Source organism: Canis lupus, chromosome 9, assembly GCF_048164855.1.
Source record: "Canis lupus baileyi chromosome 9, mCanLup2.hap1, whole genome shotgun sequence".
In the NCBI taxonomy this organism is placed as follows: domain Eukaryota; kingdom Metazoa; phylum Chordata; class Mammalia; order Carnivora; family Canidae; genus Canis; species Canis lupus.
The window spans coordinates 62,677,012-62,698,240 of record NC_132846.1 but is presented as its reverse complement, the minus strand read 5'-3'; the positions used below and the strand labels follow the sequence as shown (position 1 = coordinate 62,698,240).

General features: G+C 44.3%; 1 protein-coding gene across 1 annotated transcript in view; it reads right to left on the bottom strand.

Annotated features, from left to right (window-relative positions):
• Positions 1–13,283: 13,283 nt before the first annotated feature.
• KCNK13 (potassium two pore domain channel subfamily K member 13) overlaps positions 13,284–21,229 on the bottom strand; it is a 97,056-nt gene continuing 89,110 nt past the window's right edge. The window contains exon 2 of the mRNA XM_072839666.1: positions 13,284–15,021. Coding sequence (XP_072695767.1) covers positions 14,126–15,021 — 896 coding nt within the window. The 3' untranslated portion in view covers positions 13,284–14,125. The remainder of the gene's footprint in view (positions 15,022–21,229) is intronic.

The window sequence follows — 21,229 nt, the reverse complement described above, 5'->3', positions numbered from 1 at the left end:
CTTGTAGAGCAAAAACTTAGAACTTCATGAAGATCACTCTCGTAACAATTATGGAAGCTGTTAGAAAATACTCCAGACCAGCTACCATCCTAGACCAATGGATCTCTCCAGAGTCTCTGGAGACAGGGATGGGGCATCAGGTTTTTTGTTTTTTCTTTTTTAAAGCTTTCAAATGACTCTAACGGAGAAGAGAAGGGCCAGTGCTAGGAGAGAGAGGGAGCAGGGAACCGAGGAGTTTTCTCTTCTATCTTCTGCATCAGTTTTCCAGCCACTAGGAGAGGGAAGGATGGGAGTGGGTAGGGGGGCATCTCCTTCAGGCTCTCCTCTGATTTATTTAGAGTCCATCTGGAGACAGAGGCCACGCTGGCAGTTTGGATGGGGAAAATGGAACAGAAACAATTGCTAACCCTATGAAAGGTGGGTATGGACGCCAAGCAGGCGAGAAGGACTCTTGGGGATGCAGAGGCAGCAAACGAGGAAAGCAACTGTCCACCCCCCCTTCGCCAAAAGCCGAGGGGGTGGTGGAGGGAGGTCCCTGGGACCCTAGAAGGGTGCTCATCCCTCCCTCAAAGCAGACATCCGGTCCTCAGGCGACAGTGTGCCATTGGGTGCATTTCCCCTGAAGCCCAACTAGAGAGCGATTTCAGGGCTTAGGATGGTTTCTGATTTTTTTTTTTTTTTTTTGTCTTCAGGCTCCAAGGCGAGGGGTTTCATGGGTGTGATGGTTAATTTTGTGTGTCAACCTGGCTAGACCAAGGCATCCAGATATTCAGTCCAACACCAGTCTGGATGTTGCTATGAAAGTATTTCATTTTGTTATTTTTTAAAAATATTTTATTTACTTATTTGATAGAGACAGAGAGAGAGAGAGAATGAGAGAGCATGAGCAGGGGGAGAGGGAGAAGCAGATTCCCCACTGAGCAGGGCACCCAGCATGGGGCTCGATCCCAGGACCCTGGGATCATGACCTGAGCTGAAGGCAGATGCTTAACTGATGGAGGCACCCAGGCCCCCCCACGATGAAAGATGAGACTAACATTTAAATGGGTGGACTTTGGGTAAAGCAGATTGCCCTCCAGAGCATGGGTGGGCCTCATCCAACCAGTTGAAGACACAGAGCTAATAACCGAGGTCTCTGGAGGAAGAGGCAATTCTGCCTCTGGACCGTCTTTGCACAAGAGCTGCGACGTCCCCTCATCCCTGAGTCTCTAGCCTTCTGGCCTAACCCTGCAGACCTGGACTTGCCATGCCCCGCGACTGCAGGAGCCAATTCCTTAAAATAAATCTCTGCCTCTACATCCATGCACGCTGCTGGTTCTGTTCCTCTGCAGATCCCTGGCTACCCCAGTGGGCCGCTGCCCGTCCGTCTTCCCCAGGTGGTGCCTCTCAGCTGGGCACTCCTCTGTCCCACTTTCTCCCCCAGGACTGGGAGGCACCGATGCTGGTTGCTGCCCCCCATTCCTGCTGGGTGGGGCTTAAGCAGCTCGGGGGAAGTTTAGAGTCCTCGCAGTTCGTGAATATCCCAGAGGGCCCAGGGTGACCAGGAAGAAAAGAACCAGAGATTCCAGTAAAGGAAAGAGAGGAGTCAAGGCAGATACTCCTTAGAGGAGGGAGAAGCAGAATTCCAGAAAACTAGGAGCAAGCAGTCTGTGCCCCCCCTCCCCACTGGCCTTGCTTCTCACTGCTGACTGCCCTCGGGTGTGGGAGGTGCTCACAAACACTCGATATCTAATGGAAGACACCAACCCCATTCCTTGGAATCCTTGATCTTCCTTCTTCCTTTCTTGCCTACCGAGGCCTTCAGCAGGGAGCTTTTTAATTCTTGTATCCATTCTCCCAGTCTTAGCTCCCAGCCAGCCTCTTCCATGCAGGCCTCCCTGACTTTCCCAGTCCACAGACACTTCCACCCCTTCCTTCCTGATCACCCTGGAAATATTTTTATTTTATTTTTTTAAAAGATTGATAGATTGATTGATTGATTTATATTTATTTATTCATGAGAGATGCAGAGATAGAGACGCAGAGACACAGGCAGAGGGAGAAGCAGGCTCCATGCAGGGAGCCCGATGCGGGACTTGATCCCAGGTCTCCAGGATCACACCCCAGGCTGCAGGTGGTGCTAAACTGCTGAGCCACCCGGGCTGCCCTGGAAATTTTTTTATAGTTCGTTTCAGCCCTCAGCCATAGAATGTGCTCTTGCAGTGTTCACTGTGTTCCTGAAGTCGAGGACTGCCCTGAGATTTGTTCTGTACTTTCAAACAGCTCACCCAGGGCAGGCTTTGATATTTATTGACATTTGAACTGACTTACAAGAGTCTGTGAGAAAGCAGAGGTGAGGGGCGCCTGGGTGGCTTGGTCGGTTAAGCGTCTGCCTTCAGCTCAGGTCATGATCCCGGGGTCCTGGGACTGAGTCCCTGTGTTGGGCTCTGCCCTCAGTGGGGAGCCTGCTTCTCCTTTCCCTCTGCCTGCTCATGCACGCTACTCTCTCCTCTCTCTCTCTCTCTCTCTCTCAAATAAATAAGTCCTTTTTAAAAACATTTTTTAAAAATTTAAATTCAATTCACCAACATATAGTCTAACACCCACCACTCATCCCATCAAGTGTCCTCCTCAGTGCCTGTCACTCAGTGACCCTATCCCCCCACCCTCAAATAAATAAAATCTTAAAAAAAAAAGGAGAGGTGAATGCTCAGACAAGTGGGTGGGGTGGTGCCCAGGTTCATGCACAGGTCAGCGAAAGCCCAGAATAAATCGTGGGGAACAGGCACACCCTGCAGGTTTTGGATCATCTCTGCGACCACCAGCCTAACCAACCTGGATGCACAAAGCGATGCTGTAATTATCTCAGGTGTCCAGAGATCCTTCTCACTAAATGTGAGGCAGGTCTTGCATCTTCTTTTTTATTTTTTATTTTTTTATTATTTTTATTTTTTTTTCTGCATCTTCTTTAAGGCTATCTCGTGTCTTCGACTCCCACCTCCTCCCACAAAGCAGTGCATCTCAAATGTGAATATACAGAAAAATGGATTTTTGTGGGAGGATGGTGGAAATGCATCCTCCCTGGTCTGTAGAGATTCTGATTGAGAAGGTCTGGGAAAAGGATGAAAATCTGCATAAATAAATCTCTCTAGGTGATTCTCATAATTTTGAGGAAGGTGGTCCATACTTGATGCACAGCTCCTGTTGGCGGGTCATTCTGTAATGACTTAAATCCAAGGACAGCTTCTGGGAAGAATAAACAAAATTCAATCATCAAATGCCCTAGGAACACACAGAAATCTACCCAAGGACAGCTAGGAGGTGATTTAAAAAAAAAAAAAAAAAAACAACCTAAAAAAAAATAGTGCCACCTTCTGCATAAATCCAGGATGCTAAGTCATTACCTTCATCTAATAGCTTACTAGAAGCAGAGTTGTCAGGGTAGTTATTTTGTATCTGGGCAATTTAAAATAATTAGAATTGGTTCTGAGATACAGAAAAGAGACTCATTTCTGGAAGCCATTAGGATCCAGCAACAATGGCATAGCCTGATGGGGACGGAGGCTGGACCCCAGGGGAGAGTCTCCTACCTGCCCTTGATAACTTATGCTCAGGAACTATCTTTACCAGAAGAAAATTGCCCTGAAGGACTTGTTAAAATACAGATTGCCTGACCCCACCCTCAGAGTTTCTGATTACTGAAGCTGGGTCGGGGCCTGACCATTATATGTCCACGTTCCCAGGTTGTACTGCGGCTGCTGCTGGGCTGGGGGCCACACACTGCGTTAGATCGACAGCCAACACTTGCTTCGGACGGGAGACACAGCCCAAGTTGAGGTGTGACTGGTCCAGTGCGATCTCGAGAAAGTCTTGGCTTTTTTCTTCTTGACTTTTTACCTTGAGATAATTTTAGACATATAGTCGAGTTGTAAAAAACAGTACAAGAGTTCCCATACATACCTTTATCCAACTTCTCTTAATGTTAACCTCTTAACCACGGGACAACTGTCAACAAGAAGAATTTAACCTTAGTAGAATAATACTATTAACCAGACTATGACATTTATTGAGTTCCACCCCAGTTTTTACGTTAATGTCCTTGTTATGCACCAGGACCCGATCCAAGATCCTGCACTATGTTTAGTCATTATGACTCCTTACGTTCCCCGTAATTTAGAACAATTCTTCACGGGCGCCTGGGTGGCTCAGTCGGTTGGGCTTCTGCCTTCAGCTCAGGTCATGACCTCAGGGTCCCTGTGTCGGGCTCCCTGCTTGGTGGGGAGTCTGCTTCTCCCTCTCTATCTGCTCCTCCCACTGCACGTGCTCCCTCTCTCAAATAAATAAAATCTTAAAAAAAAAAAAACAAAACACAACAAAACCAACAATTCTTCAGTCTGGTCTTCTCTTTCATGAGCTTGAGACTTTTGAAGATTTCTTGTCCCTCATTTTGTAGAATGTTCCTTGGTTTGGGTCTGTCTGATGTTTTCTCTTGAGAAGACTGGCGTTAGTGTGAGGGATGTCCCAAAGACGCTGTGTCCTTGTCAATCTGTCCTTTCAGTGATATGTGACATTGGGATGTACTATTGTGGCCGTTAAGTGCTCCGCTGCTTGATCTGGTGTCTGCTAGAACTCTCCGCTGTAAAGTTGCTGTTTTTCTCTTTGCAATTAATTAAATAATAATTAACTAAAATATTTTGGTGGAGAGCCTTTCAGACCGTAAATGTCCTGATTCCGTTTCGACTTTCACCTCCTTAATTTTTAGCCTCAGCAATGGATCTTGTCTGAGGCGTTTCTTACTTTCATGTTCTCAAGGTTAATTCTGTTTTCCCGAGTCCCTCTATGTTTATGAACTGGAATTCTTCCATATGGAAGAGTTGTTCCTTCTCTCCTACTGTTTAAAAATGTTAAAGAAAGTTGTTTAACATTTCTCGAAGGGTGGGTTTGCTGGCAATGAATTCTTTCAGTTTCTCTTGGAGAAAAATACTTGTTTCTCCTTCATTTTTGAAAGATATTTTTGATGAATATAGAACGCTGGATCAAAAGTGTTCTTTTTAAAAAATTTCCACATTTTAAAGTTGTCACACTATGGTCTTATGATTGCATGGTCTCTGATGAGAGGTCTGGTATCGCTCTTGTTCCTATGAATATAATGTTGTTGTTGTTTTTTTTTTCTCCAGCTGCCTATATGATTTTCTTTTTTTTTCGTTTCTGCAATTTAAGTATGATATGCCTAGGTGTATGTGGCATGCGTCTGCGTGGTGGGGGGTATGTTTATAGATACCACCTGCTAGGCGTACTATGAGCTCCTTGGATCTTGATTTCTGTCATTAATTCTGGGAAATTCTCAGCTATTATTTCTTTGAATATTTCTTCTACTCTGTTCTGTATTCTCCTTGGATTCCAGTTACTTGTGTGCTAGTCCACTTGATATTGTCCCAACGCTCCAGGGTGTCATGGTTTGTTAATTTTTCACTCTTTCATCTTTTTGTATTCTAGTTCAGGTAATTTCCATGGACCCATCTTCAAGTTCATGGATTCTCTTCTCGGCTGTGTCAGTCAGCTGATGTGCCTATTAACAGCATTACTCATTTCTGCTACTATGTTTTCTATTTCTAGCATTTCTGCTTGATTCCGTCTTAAGTGTTCCCATCTCTCTGCTGAAATTACCCTTCTGTTCTTGCACAATGCCCACTTTTTCCTTTTGCACCTTTAACATACCAATTATAGTGATTTTAAATTCCCTACCAGGATGTTTCCAAAATCTATTTCAAGTCTGAGTCTGGATCCAGTGATTGCTTTGTTTGTGGAGAATGTTTTTTAATCATATGCCTCATAAGTTTTTTTGTTGAAAGCTGACATCTCGTGTATGTCAGCAGACACTAGGGTGAAGAGTTTACATACCTAGAGACGTGCATCCTTTTCCTACTGATAAACATTTAGTGTGGATATTTGAATTAATCTATTTAGGTGTGAGGCTGGATCTGAGGTTCGTTGGTGCTATAGTTACCCTCCGAGCACCTCGGGTTTCATGTTCCCACAGCAATGTCTTATGTGTGGGATGTAACTGGAGTTGCCAGAGCAATGTCTGCTGGAGTGAGCCTTAGGTCTTGCACTGTGTCTCAGAGAGGGGTTCTCAGTATGCTCTTACCCTCTCAGCAGCACTCTGCTGTTACTTGTTATCTGTAGCTTGTTAGCTTGGTAGGGATGATGTTGGGAGTGTTTCTGTTCTTATTCAGCCTTAATTTTAGGTAGGTACTGTCCTCAGGTGCCAGGGGCATGGTCTTCTCCTTTCTCCTCCCTGTGCCTCAGCTGTAGGGTTGGTGCCACATCTACTCCTGCCTTTCCCCCAGGAGTTGGGATTTTTCCTCCCTATTCTCAACTCCTTGCTGTAGTCAATTTTCCAGTGCCCAAAGGAAGAAGATTTTGTTGCCCTTTCCTCTTCCATATCTATCTATCTATCATCTATCTATCTATCTATCTATCTATCTATCTATCTATCTATCATCTATCATCTATCTAAAGAGACACAGGCAGAGGAAGAAGCAGGCTCCCGATGGGGGGCCCGGTGTGGGACTTGATTCCAGGACCCTGGGATCACACCCTGAACCAAAGGCAGATGCATAACCACTGAGCCACCCAGGCGTCCCACTTTCCTCTTTAAGTTTTTTGCTCCTTAGAAAAGAGAGGAGAACAAAGTCCTGGTAGGATTTCTTTTCCCACATGGTTCCCATTTCCCTCGCCCAGGCTTGTACCATAATGGACACTTTTTGGAGCTCATTCTGGATTTTCTGTGAGCGCCCAGTGAGGTTTATGAAGAAAAGACCCACAAGAAGGTGTGGGTTCTCAACTTCTGTGGCTCTCAGAGGCTTCACACTGTTCCACCAGGCTGCACTCATTGACTCATAATTATCCATAATTCATGCTTACTCTAAACTCTTCCACCCCAGGTAAGTGAGCCCTCGTCATTCCTCCGTCTCTCCAGAGGCCTGTTTGTCCTCATATTTTGGGCCAGTTGGTTGTTCTGCAACCTCAGCTCACCAATGGCTTCCTTGAAAATGGTGAATTTGAAATTAATCCAGCTCCTTTTCATTGTTTGTCCAGGAGTGGTGCTCCTTCCATCTCTACACCTAAGAACAGAGGCCACACACATCACCGAGTCATGAAATGTCCCTAAGCCTCACTTTTCTAGTCTGCAAAATGGAAATGATGCATTCTTCAGAGGACTGTTGTCAGAATTAACTGACTCATAGAACACACAGATATTCTTCATGACATATGAAAGATTATGCCAGGTAAAGTATTGTTCTCATTAGATCATCACTATCAATAAGATATAATAATTTCTGGAACCCAAGGTAATAAGCTCCCAAGCAGGGGGTCTAGGCCTCGGCTGCACATCAAAATCACCAATGAAAATTGTGCAAGCTATACTTCCGGGGTTCCAGTATCAGAATATTTTTCAGTAGGTCTGGGATAGGACCCGGGGATCTAACATGTTGCATCTCATGTTAACAGAGGTCCCCAGATGATGTGATGCAGTCAGGGCTGGGAACTCCCTCTCATATGGTACGCTTCCATCCCACATCATTAGCACACCAGTATATACCCGGGAAGCAGTAGCTACATTTTTCAAGAAAATGACAAGATTATCAAACCAACTGGGCCACTTTCCTGTATCAGAAGATTGAATCTTCCAGTATACTTTTCTGTTTAAATGAGGGGTGGAAATTTCTTCAATGTGTCCCATGTGTGCATGGCTATGGATAACCCCATTCCTGTGGGATCACAGACAGTATGGCTTGTTTTGGTTGAAATTCCAAGAGGGCTGATCTTCAGTTATAGTAGGAAGTCTGGAAAAATAAAGGAAAAACCGAGGTCCTGGTTTGCAAATATTTTCTCTCGTTGTGTAGGTTGCCTTCTCATTTTGTTTCTTTTGCTGTGCAGAAGCTTTTTAGTTTGATGTAGTCCCACTCGTTTATTTGTAGTTTTGTTGCTTGTCCTTTTGGTGTCATATCCAAAAAATTGTTGCTAAGACCAATGTCAAGGAGCTTTTCCCCTATGTTTTCTTCTAGGAGTTTTATGGTTTTAGGTCTTACAGTTAAGCTTTTAATCCATTTTGAATTATTTTTGTGAGGTCTAGTTTTATTTATTTATCTTTTTGCTTGTGAATATCTACTTTTTCCCAGTGCCGTTTATTTAAAAGACTGTCTTTTTTTCCTTGAGTATTTGTTACATTTTTTCAAAGGCCTGAATATGCATGGGTTTATTTCTGGGCTCTCTGTTCCGTTCCATTGTTCTATGTGGTTTTTAAAAGATTTTATTTATTTATTTGAGAGAGAGCAAGCATGAGCATACAAGTGGGTGAAGAGGCAGAGGGAGAGGGAGGCTCCCCGCTGAGCAGAGTCCAACATGGGACTCTGGGTCATGAGCTGAGCTGAAGGCAGATGTTTAACTGACTGAGCCACCCAGGAGCCCCTATATGTTTGTTTCTATTTGCCAGTACCAAATTGCTTCGATTACTCTAACTTTGTAATATAGTTTGAAATCAGAAATGTGATGCCTCCAGTTTTGTTGTTTCTCAGGATTGCTTTGGCTGTTTGGAGTTTTTCATGGTTTCCTACAAACTTTAGGGTTTTTTATTTTTTTCTATTTCTGCAGAAAATGCCATTGGAAATTTAATAGGGAAGCATTGAATTAGGTATCTTTGGGCAGTAAGGACATTTCTGCAGTATTAATTCTTCCAAACCATTAACAGAGGATATTTTCCCATTTGTGTCTTCCTCAACTTCTTTCATCAGAGTCTTGCAGTTTCCAGTGTGTAGATCTTTCACCTTCTTGGTTAAATTTATCCCTAAGTATTTCATTGTTTTCGATGTTATTGAAAATGAAATTTTATTTCTTTTTCAGATATTTCATTGTTAGTGTATAGAAACACTATACGTTTATGTTGTTAATTTTGTATCCTGCGACCTTAGAGAATTCTAGTTCTACCAGTGTGTGTGTGTGTGTGTGTATGTATGTGTGTGTGTGTGTGTGATTTTCTACATATGGATTTTCTACATATAAGATCATATCATCTACAGAGACAACTTTACTTCTTCCTTTCCGATTTGGATGCTTTTTTTTTTTTCTTGCTTAATTGTTCTGGCTGCGACTTTCAGTACTATATTGAATAAGAGTAGTGAGAGTGGGAATCCTTGCCTTGTTCTTGATCTCAGAGGATTAGCTTTCAACCTTTTGTTGTTGGGTATGATGGTAAGCTGTGGGCTCATCATATATGGCCTTTATTATGTTGAGGTATATTTCTTCCATATCCAATTTGTTAAGTGTTTTTCTAATGAAAGGATGTTGTATTTTGTCAAGTGTTTTTTCTACACCTATTGAGATAATCTTTTGGTTTTTATCTTTTATTCTATTCATGTGGTGTATCACATTTATTGTTTGTAAATGAACCATCCTTGCATCTCAGGGATAAATCCCAATTGATCATGAAAGACTGTATTAAATTAATGAAAATAAGCTTCCTTTTCTTCCCAAATCTTGGAATAAAATGGGCTCTTCTAGAAGATCTTATTTTTTGGCTTCTGGAATGTTGTAATATGTTTTCTCCACCCTCAGGGGCTTAGGTACCACATAACCAGAGCCCAGACCCAAATCATTCCATTGACCTGCCACAGTGATGTTGTGACTCAGATACAACTATTCCTACATTGCAGATGAGGAAACTAGGCTTGCAAACATGAAGTAGCTTACACATTCTTATAACCAGAAGGTGAAAAAAGCTGAAACTCAAATCCAGTCGGTGTAATTTTAAAGCTGATTCTCCAACAAATTGTCAATTAAGCCCAGTTAGTTTTTACATAAAGTGTGATTATTTCTCTCTTATTTCAGAAAAGATGAAAGGTAGTTTGAAGATAAGTGCTCTGCCTACTTCACAATGTGGTTATGAAGGTAAAAATATTACAGTTGTGAATGGATAAGCTGTAAAAACCATAAAGTTCTAGAAATATACAAGATACTATTCTTACAGTTTTCCCCAAACATTTTACTATGTCAAATTGTAAAATTAACCCAACTAATTCTGAAATGAAAGGACTCAGTGGAACAAAAATAAAGTTGTTGGGATCTTTTGGTTGGGTATAAAACCATCACCAAGAGTGATGCCATTTAATACTTGAGAACCATTAGTAAAGTACAGTGTGGCAAGCACTAGATGTCAGGTGCAATAACAAAACAAAATCCTTCACTGTTGGATTTAATGTCCTCCCCACCCCTATCCCATCTCCAGACGTGGACAGCTAGTGCCCACTGCCTGCACAGCTCCTGCAGGGCCACGAAGCCCTGCCCTGAGCATCACCTTGTTTGATCTGATGTTTTTACCATTTCCCCAACACAGGTGCAGAGGGACTGAGGCACAGGGAGACATTCCCAGCCTATCTCACATTGGAACAGGTGTCCATGGGCTGGTGTCCAAACCTAAGAACTGTTCTTCCGTATGCAATTAGGCTTTGTTACTTTTATGTAGCCCCCAATGCGGGATATGCACCAACAATTTGGGTGAACATGACATGATTTTAGGGGCCCTCAGGCTTGGAATGAATTAATATCAAAGCACATAGTGCTTCCAATTCTCTTCCAGTCCTTGTGGTTACATCACAAAGTCTGTTTGGTGCCAGTGTCTTTCACACCTCCCCCACACAAGCCAATCTGCATTTTTAATGGAGAGAAAAGGTCTCAGATTCACAGCCTTCACTAGGATACAGGCTCTGTCTAGAAGTTAATAATATAATTTTGTCTTCATTTTCTTGATCTTTACAGTGACTGTATTTTCTATTCATAGCAAGTGATATGAGTCCCCCCCCCCCTTAGTTAGCAAGACAAATAATTTTTTAAACAAAATTAATTAAAAACTGAGTTGACAAGGATCCCTGGGTGGCTCAGTGGCTTAGCGCCTGCCTTTGGCCCAGGGCATGATTCTGGAGTCCTGGGATTTAGTCCCATGTTGGGTTCCCTGCATGGAGCCTGCTTCTCCCTCTGCCTGTGTCTCTGCCTTTCTCTCTCCTCTCTCTCTCTCTCTCTCTGTGTGTGTGTGTGTGTGTCTCTCATTAATAAATAAATAAAATCTTTTTAAAAAACTTTTAAAGTCTTTTTTTTTTTAAACTTTATTGGATGAGGAGTTGCTTCTTTATGGATGAACAAAGAAAGTAGTTTCTTGAGATGGAATCTATTTCTGGTGAAGAAGACAAACAATTTAGAAACCATTGATAAAGCAGTGACAGGGTTTGAGAGGATGGACTTGTTTTGAAAGAAGTTCTACTGTGGGTAAAATGCTATTGAACAGTGTCATGTGCCACAGAGAGAAATTGTTCATTAAAAAAATAGGTCATCCAATGGAGCAAACTTTATTGCTGTCTTATAAGAAATGGTCACAGCTGCCCCCATCCCAACCTTCAGCAACCACCACTCTGATCAGTCAGCAGCCATTGACATTGAGGCGAAACCCTCCACCAAGCAAAAAGATCACAACTTGCTGAAAGCTCAGATGTTGGTCAGCATTTTTTAGCAATAAAGCATTTTTAAAATTAGGGTGTGTACTTTTAAAAAGACACAATGCCATAAATGTACTATAGTATGCAGTAAGCATAACTTTCATCTGCACTGGGAAATGAAAAAGTTCATTTGGCTGGTTTTATTGCAATATTTACTGTGTTGTGGTGGTCTGGAACTTAACCGCTCTAGATTTTGTGGGCTCCAGATTTTGAACTCCAGCTTTATTTTACTTATTTATTTATTTTGAACTCCAGCTTTATATTACTACCTAGAAATTCTCTTGTTAACCAATTCATGTCTAAGAGTAACTAAGAGAGAAACTTAACTAAATAAATTCCTAGTTTTGCCATTTGGGTGGGGTGGAATATGTTATTCCCATCGTGCATCATAAACATACCACACTTCACTCCTTACACTGATCCTCAAATGTTTCCACCAAGGAACCTCAACCCAGAGTGAAACAAACCCATTTTCCAAGACCCTGAGAGGACATCTCAGGAAACTGCTCAAAAGTTTAAAATTTTTTTTCATGGCTAGCTCAAAAGCTTATTCTAGTTTTGGATCCTACTTAAGTAGAGCCATGTGTTTTGACATAACATTTCTCTGCAAAAATAATTTAGTACACCGACTTTCTCGGAAGATGACACTCGCTTATACTAATGCCCCTTGGCCTCTGGGTACACCTCTGAGGTCTAGGAACTTGGATTGGAGAAGCAAGGACTTGCTTTGTGCCAGTCCCTCTACCATGAATGTGGAGATCCAGAAATCTCCTGGGGCAAGAACCCAGCTTCTCTCCCTATCCCCATAATGCTTCATGTAGGGCAGGACCCCTGGGGAGCTTGGTTTGTGATCAGAGGTTCATAATGGGGTTTTGCAGAAGCTCCAAGATGCTTCAAGAATAATATGAGGGAAGACTTGAAGATCTCTGACTTTGGAGCTGCACAGCCCTTAGTTCAAAGCCCAGGGCTGCTGCTTATTGGATCCTTGCTCTTGAGTACTTTGGGCATTGTAGAGAAAATATTGGATTTGACAGTTGGAAGGAAAGGCAACTCAGTCTAAGAGGGAGCAGCTAAAGGAGGTTCTGAAGCTGTGTGGAGTGTGCGTGGAGCCCAGATGTCCCCATCTGGACACCTGGGTTCTCTTAGCTGTCTGCCTATCTGCTGTCAGCTCAGAGTTCAGCAAGGAGTACTCCCTCCATGCCCCTGTTTCTTCCTTGTCTAAAACACAAGAAAGTTACATGGGATGGTTCCTAAGATCCTCCCAGCTCTGATGCTTTCTGCTCAATATTTCAGTTTCATTAGACATAGGTCTTGGCTTCCTTTTCTTCACCGACGCCCAACCTTCTTCATCATTTCTAAAATAGCTGTGTGTACCATCCTTATTTTATTAAAAAAAAAGAAAAAAGAAAACCAGCTATCTCTTGTTGACGCTGCTCTCAAACTTCAAAATGTTCTCTCCTGAATATATGAAGAAGATCAACAGCCTTTGTTCCCAGCATGAATGTTTTACTGGCTCGGGAGGTTATGTAACTAGACTTATTACAATCCAGAAGGCAGAACCGAAACAAATGACACAGGAGAAGCCAAATTTTCTTATCTGGCCTAGAATGTTTCCCCAGCCAAGAATCCAAGATGACACTCCTATCCCTAAGGGTTCATTTCTTATTTCCTTTTTCTCTGAGCACAAGAAATGCGCGTTTAATTAGGCATCCCCCCCGCCCAGCCCCACTGGCCATAATGAGCACTCATGTCATCTTAGTTAATAAAGTGAGGATTTATTCAATTTTCAGTTCTAATAAATAGCCATTATCTTTGCAATGGGCCCCAAGCCCTGGTTTAAAAAAAAAAAATGACATGGTCTCTGTGACCATTCAAAGGGAGAACGTTAAGCTATGTTCATTCATTACAAAAGTGAGTCTCTCCACTACTCAGCTGCAGTTTCAAGGCTTGAAGCTGAATTTAGTTTTCTTATCACATGGATGTCCCACGGACGCGTTAGCCCGGCATTAGGATCTTAAAAATAAGAGAAAGGAAAAACAAAAAGCAGAGAAGCAGACACGGAGGGTAGAACAGGTGACTTCCCTCTCCGTGGACCGTGGGCAAATCCGTTCCGAAGGAAGTCCGGGGCCCAGACACATCTGAAACACCCCCCACCCCGGCTTGTTTGAAGGCGGTGGGAAGGCCAGCGAATCTGCATTCACTGCATCGGGGCTCCGGAGGTACCGGAGGATCTTCCTTGGGGATTTTTATTTCCAAATGAAGAACAGAGCAGCAAGGACTGGAGGCCTACCTAACCCCCCTCCCTCCCTGGAGGAAGATGCGTAAAGGAACATGCCAGTGTCTCAGGCTGCTTTTGTCGTTCATTCTTGAGACTGACTGTGACCTCAGAGAGTCAAGAGGAGGAGAGAGGCCTGGGCCTGGGTCCCGCAGCCCCGGCAGGTGGCCGTGAGTGGGAGGAGGAGAGCTCTGTACGGCGGGGCCTGCACAGGGTGACGGGGGCAGCTCCAGAGCGAGCCGGGCGGTGCAGAGCTGAGCTGGGTGCCCATCCCCTGGTCATCGACGTCGTCGCCCACCCTCCCGGTGTCCACTCCTCGCTCCTACCTGTCCCCGCTGGTCTCGGCCAGCCTGTTGTTCATGATGGCAAAGGCCCCCACCCCGCCCGAGAACTCACTGTCCCGGGACAGCACGCTGGCCTGCGGCGGGCCGCCGTTGGCCGTCTCAGACAGCTGCTTCTGGAGGATGGCCAGCGAGACCTTGTTGGCGGCCAGGAAGTCCTTCATGGAGATCATCTCCCCCGACAGTCGCCGCCCGTCGGTGTCGCTGTCCATCACCCCGTCCGTGTCTATGGAGATGTTGCAGCGGTTCTGCACGCTGTTGCCCGGCATGACCACGTTCCTCCGTGAGCGGCCAAGTCTCCTCCGGCACTGCTGGCAGCAGCCCCCTTCCATCTTCCTCAGGATCCAGTTCACCGACTGCTTGATGAGGATGGAGATGACGTTGAACAAGGAGTAGATGCAGCAGACGCCCATGAGGATGAACACGAAGTTGGCGAAGCGGTAGAGGCCCTGGCGATCGTACTGGGCGTGCTGGCTGCTGACCAGGTCCCCGAAGCCGATGGTGCTGAAAGCCACAAAGCAGAAGTAGAGCGAGTCGAAGTAGCTCCAGCCCTCGATGGAGGTGTACATGGCCGAGGCACAGCAGGAGATGAGGAGGGAGGCCACGCACAGGATGAGCATGACGTAGTACACGGAGGGCTTCCAGCCGGCCAGGCCGTCCGCCTCGCACCTGCCCGGGTTCTTCAGGCTCTCGGGGGGCAGGGCCCCTCGTCTCTGGAGCTGCCGCTGGTGGCACGACTTCATGATGTAGGCGATGACGGTGATCAAGCGCTCCAGGAAGAGGTTGAAGAACAGGATGGTGCTCGCGCACCCAATGAGGCCATAAAAGATCAGAAAGATTTTTCCTCCCACCGTCGCTGGAGTGGTCATCCCAAACCCTGCAGGAGACAAAAATCAGAGAAGAGTGAGGGACCACGGGCAGGGTCTTGGCTGTGACGGCTGGCAGAGGGCCCGAAGAATGAGTGTCATAAAAAGTGCTCAGTCCTAGCCTTTCTAGGAACGGGGGGGGGGGGGGGGGGGCTCTCAGTGAAGACACTGCGTGTTGTTCAGAGCTGCACTGCTGAAAGCTTGTAGGGTGCCATGGTGCAAATCAGGAAAAGGCACCTCATCCTCCAGGTGGGTGCCTCCAGGCAGCAAAAAAGTGGCTGGGTGATGAGAATGAGAGTTGGATTTTGGGCCTCCCCTCTCGACTTGGCTAGATGTCCTGTGGAGTGCACAACCTGAACAGCCACAGTCAGCAGACGTTGTTCAGACAGAGAAAGTTTCATACAAAGAAGGTTCGTACAAAGAAAAGGTTTGTACAGACTCATCAGAATTCCGTTATTGCACAAATACTCATTCAGTGCCATTCCAGGAACTGGGGATTAAACTGTAAAATAGCCAGATCTGGGCCCTGTCCCTGTGGAGCTCTAGCCCAGCACGGTGACTACTCTACCGTGTACGTGTTGTGCTGGAGGGAGTAGTGTCCTATGCGAGCAGCCAAGAGGGGAACCCATCTCAGGCTTGAAGTTCTGGGAAGACTAAGCAGGGATGCTTGAAAGCTACAGAGGAGTTAGGCAGGCAAGGAGAGGTGTGTGTGCGTGTGTGTGCGTGCATGTGCATGTGTGGTATTTCAGACACATGAAATGTGTGTACACGAGTGTAGTAGTGGTATTTCAGAGAAACAGCAAATGCCAGCATATGTAGAAATGAGAAATTTGCTCAAGATTTGCCTGTCTTTTAAACAAAATACTTCAAACATACACCTTATATTTGGGGAGTGAAAACTGAGGTGTTGATTTTTATAGTGTGATCAAACAAAAAGTGTCTCTCTTGCCTTTACCTCTCACTGTTCACAATTTCTACCTTCTTGACCTTTCCACCCATGCACACAGACTTGTTCCCAAGAATACCAACTACAGGACAATAGGCATTTCTAAAAACACCAAGAAAAAGAAAAGAGCAGTGATTCACTCAGTATTTCTCACTGAGGGGTGCTCAGGGTCAGCCCACCCCAAGGGACATGGAATCCTTCCAAGCAAATGATTCAGTAACCATGAGAATTCCGATCTGTTCTAGGGATGGGCATCAAAGTCTCTGAAAACAAATGCCATTCAAAAAAGGAGTACTGAGCCTGCCTCCCTGGGTTCCACCTTTCATTCGGACCAAACCTTGGTCCAAACTTATCTCCATTTTTTCCCTTTATTATCAAGTTCAGGTTCCTAACGTAAGCTCCATCATTGGGATCTTGAGGACTCACCCTTATCCTGTTTCCTGATGACACCCTGCTTGTCCCCAAGCCAATACTTTTCTTTGTTATCACAGCTGCCCATGGTTGCTTCCCAGTGCACGCTGGGATGTGGTCAGGTCAGGCCTTGCCATGTGTGGGCTTCTGGGGAGATGACCTCCTGCTCTCCTCAGGCAGAGCCAAGGGGCCACCCTTCTCAAACACTTAGCTATACAGACTGTGCTACTGTCTGGTTACCATCCAGTTCAATTGGATTGTTCTTTTACAGCCCAAAAGGGTCTACATGAGTGTAGGCTGTAAGCAACCGGTAATCAGGTGACTGGAGAAAGATGGTCAATCTAGCTTTTTAGCTGGATGGGAGAGGATGATTTCATTAAGGAAGGAGCATGGGAGGTGGGGGGTGGTGGCGGGGGAGGCTGGAGATACTTCCATTGGGAGCTACAGTAATGGACTCTAATGGTAGAGAGAAAAGTAGACCCTTATCTCTTCCCTGGGAACTCCCTCAGCAACTCTTCGCCTTGCATGTTTCATTTATTAGGTACCTTCCTTATGTAAAGAAATACTTTGTCTTGGGGTGCCTGGGTGGCTCAGTCAGTTGAACATCTGACTCTTGGTTTCACCTCAGGTCATGAGATAAAGCCCTGTGTCGGGCTCCACACTCAGTGCGGAGTCTACGTGAGATTCTCCTTCTTCCTCTGCTCCCACCCCACTCCTCCACCTCTCTCTGTCTCTTAAATAAGTAAATAAATAGAAATACTTTGTGTTTGCTGTGTTTTCTCTTGCTAGTATCTTTCATTCTTATCCCCAAGCTCAAGTTGAAATGAGGTGGTTTTAATAGTGGAGAATTTAGGAAAAACTTACTGAGTTTAATGACTGAGCTGAGAGCAATGTCTTTCTCTCCCCAGGCCAAAGAACTCTGAGGAGTAACCAAGGTGTTGAGTGATTAGTTCCTGGTTATCTGAGGATGTTGGGGCACCTCTTCTGGCTCAGTGAATTCCCGGAAGCAGTACAACTTGCAGATCTTTCTGCACTAAGAAATGAATAACGAGGGCTTCCTGGGTGGCTCAGTCGGTTGAGCATCTGCCTTTGGCTTGGGTCGTGATCTCCGGGTCCTAGGATCAAGCCCCACGTCAGACTCCCTGCTTGGTGGGGAGTCTGCTTGTCCTTCTCCCCCTTCTTCTCCCTCTGCTCATGCTCTTTCTCTCTAACAAGTAAATAAAATCTTAAAAACAACAACAACAAAAAACAAAACAAAACAAAAACAATGGAAGCCAGAGCCCCTGCCCCAAAGCTGTAAGGCCAGAGGAGTCTTAGGGGTCTCTTCATTGGAGATAGAACAGAGGCAACAAGCAGAAAAAAAAGACAAACACTTATCTGGGGCCTTTTATTGAGCCAACAATATTCCAGAAACAGAATAAAGGCACTGAAAATGAGGAAAGCCCAGAAATAGCAAGGGAGCGGGAGGGGGAGGTTCTTGCCAACAATCAGAGGAGAACTTTCTCCTGTAGCACAAGATTTAAATGGGCAAATGTTTGCTACCCCCAAAATCTTCATTTCTGATCCCAGAGGTGACTTGATTATTTTAGTCTTGGAAAGTAGAGCAGTTAAGAATAGCTCTCAGCCAAAGTTTACGACAATAATTAATTAAGCACCTGTGAAGTTCAAGAGCCTGCACTGTTTGGACCACACAATGATTATTAGCTGGACAAGGTCCTTGACCTCAAGGAACCTCACATCCAGGCTGGGACAAATAAGCTGCTACCTACAAAACAAGGCATAGAGAGTCAAGTGTCAAAATAAAGGCAGAGTGGAGTTATCCGGCTTCAGGGGCCCGAATGCTGACTCACTTGGGGTGAATGCTGTACAGGTGCATGACCGAAGCCAGCTGACGAGCTCAGTAAACTGACTTTTCCAATGAATGACATGCCTAGTGATGTGGGGACGTGTCCCAGGGACTGAAAATTTCTGGATTTTATCTTGCTTATTTGGCTTTAAAACATTCCATTTTATCAAAGGACAGCGAAGCCACGAGTTTTGATTACCTACTGAACCTAGTTGATCACTGCCATCTTTTCAATCAGCAAAAATGACAGAAAAATGGCATACGTGGTAGTGTGAGAGAAGCACTGGGAGGCAGCCCTCCTCTAGTTTGCTGTGAGAGGTGTTTCCACAACTTCTGCTATTGTCAGAGCTTAAAAGTGTGGAAGTTCAATACTATAGGCTTTTTCATAAAAAGCCTTCCCTCTTTTGAGCCCATAATACTGAACATTAGGGATGCCTTGGATTGGGAGTGAGAAGCCTCAGGGTCCTCCTTGGTGAAGGAAAAGGATAAAAGCATCACCAAGCATACCTGCCCTCTGCCAGGTATCCCTGGCTCCTCGCCCCCTTGCTGGGGAGCTGGCTCTTATTAGCCTACTAGTTCCATTTGACAGGTGAGAAAAAGAAGAGTACAGAAGCTAAGTAACCTGTAAAATGTAAAGCCAGAATGAGAACCTCAATTTGTCTCCCAGGCCTGTGCTCTTTTCACCTGACTATGCTAAGTGAGTGCAGCCACTGACAGGTGTAGCATCAAGACTAGAATCGGGGGAGGGAAATTAACCAAGCATCTCTAGTTCCACGCTTTACATAGACACCCAGACCACAGTGGCTGCCAAATCTGGTACCCAAATCAGGGGATTGGCTTGCATCACAAACTGAAACCCTACAATTTTCATTTACTAAAACACATGTTTCTGAATGTATGTGTGCCTCTTCCAACAAGTGATGTAATTAAGTCGGTTTCTAAAATGTGCTACACCCCATGCATTTTGGTCTCCTTGTATTTCGTAGGCACACAAATGAAACTGATTGTCACAGGTGGTGCTTTTCAGTATATAATTTATTCTCTGCGCTTGAAGCCTGAGGTCATCTGATTTCTGTCCAACCCCTGAGTCTGGGAGCACATGAGCTAGCTGACCGAGGACCTAGGGCCCAGGAGTTTGGAGTCCAAGGACTCCAAGGAAGCTTGCCTGGCAGCCTACTTCCTTCTGGCTCATTGGAACCATTTCAGGTCTGCTTCAGTGTGACCCCTAGCGTAGCTCTTGGGACCAAACCAGGTTCTCTGGTGTCCTTGGAGCCAGGAATGAAGCAGCCGGGGAATGCCAGGGTCCCAGTCAACCCCAATAGAGCTTTTCATTTAGACAATGAAGAGAGGAGAGCAGACCTGCGGTCTCCTAGCATTTATGTATATTCTGTTGACTATTATATTCTTCAAAAAAATTAATCAGGGTAAAACACTGAAAAGCTTTGCATATTTTCAAACATACACAAAGGTAAAGAGAATATTAATAAGCCCTCATTTCCCACTTGCAGCAGTTGTCGACATTTTGCCAATCATGGTTCTCCTATCCCACCCCACCTCCTGTATTTGCTGGAGTATTTTAAAATAAATCCTAAATAACACGCCATTTCATCCATTAATATCCATCAATAAGGACACATTGGGGAGCTTGGGTGGCTCAGTCGGTTGAACAGCCGACTCTTGAACTCCGCTCAGGTCTTAATCTCAGGGCTGTTGAGTTCAAGTTCTATGCTGGGACTTGAAAAATAAATTTAAAAAATAAGGATGCGTCTATAACTGACAAGCACTCTATTTTCCCAACACAACCATATTATTATACCTAATAAAACCAACACTAATTCCTTAAAACCAAATAATAGCTAGGCCATACTCAAATTTCTCAAAAATATCTTTTTACAGATCTGTATGAATCAGGATGCTAGCAAGATCCAAGCATTATATCTTGTAAGTCTCCTTTATTCATTGACAGCCTCCCCTCCCATTTTTTATGCCATTGATTTTTCAGGTAAATATGTCCTGTAGACTTTAATCACAATTCTTCCTAGAAACATTTTTTAAAAAAAATGCCTATTATCAGAGTGCCCTCAGATGCAGCAGAAAATTTCAAATGCTGTATGGGGACATACAAATTGGCATAAACTGTCTAGAAAGCAATTTGGGAATGTTTCAGGCATTTTAAAAATACTTGTATCTTCTTCTCTTTTTGTTTTTAGGAATATGTCCCCAAAATATCAGAAATGTGACTCATTATGTACATTGGTGTTCACTATGTCTTTGCTTTTAATAACAAAAATCCTCAGCAACCCAAATGTCAGATAACAGGGAAATGACTAAATAAAGTAGCCATTAAAATGAAGCCATTAAAATGACATATTCAAAGAGAGTTTTTAATGGCTGCAGAAAACATTAAATGGAAAAAATGCAGAGCCAAAGCGTGTCTGCAGAATGACTCAAGCTAGTGCATGGGGCATCCTCATTAAACATTTGTTGGATGAAGGAATAAACTTTGTAAGATACATTTTTGCAGTTACGTAAATAGGAGCAGTGAGGATTTTGCTTTTGGTTGCCAGTAATAGCAAATCATGAATAGAGGTGACTTACACATGAAGGGGATATATTATCTCATAGAACATGAAATTTGGAGGTAGTGTGGCTTTCGATTAATTGGGTGTCTAGTTGAGCAGCTTTCCAAATGATCTATGAACCAAAACCATTTCACCTTTCTGGCTCTGGAATTGTCAACAGGTTGACTAGTTCCTCCCCATGCCAACAACTTTGGGCATTAACTTTTCACAATCTAATGTCCAGAGCTGGAAAATGTCATATTCCTGTCTCGTGTATGTCTTCATAAGAGCAGAGAATCCTTTCCAGAAACCTTCTGGCAAAATTCCCATTATACATCATTAATTAGAACAAGTCCTCTTCCCAAACCAATGATCTATAAGAGGAATGGATTTCCTCTTAGACTGGCCAGGGTTTACTGGAGTTTCTTGGGAAAGCGAAGGACCCCAGAACCGAC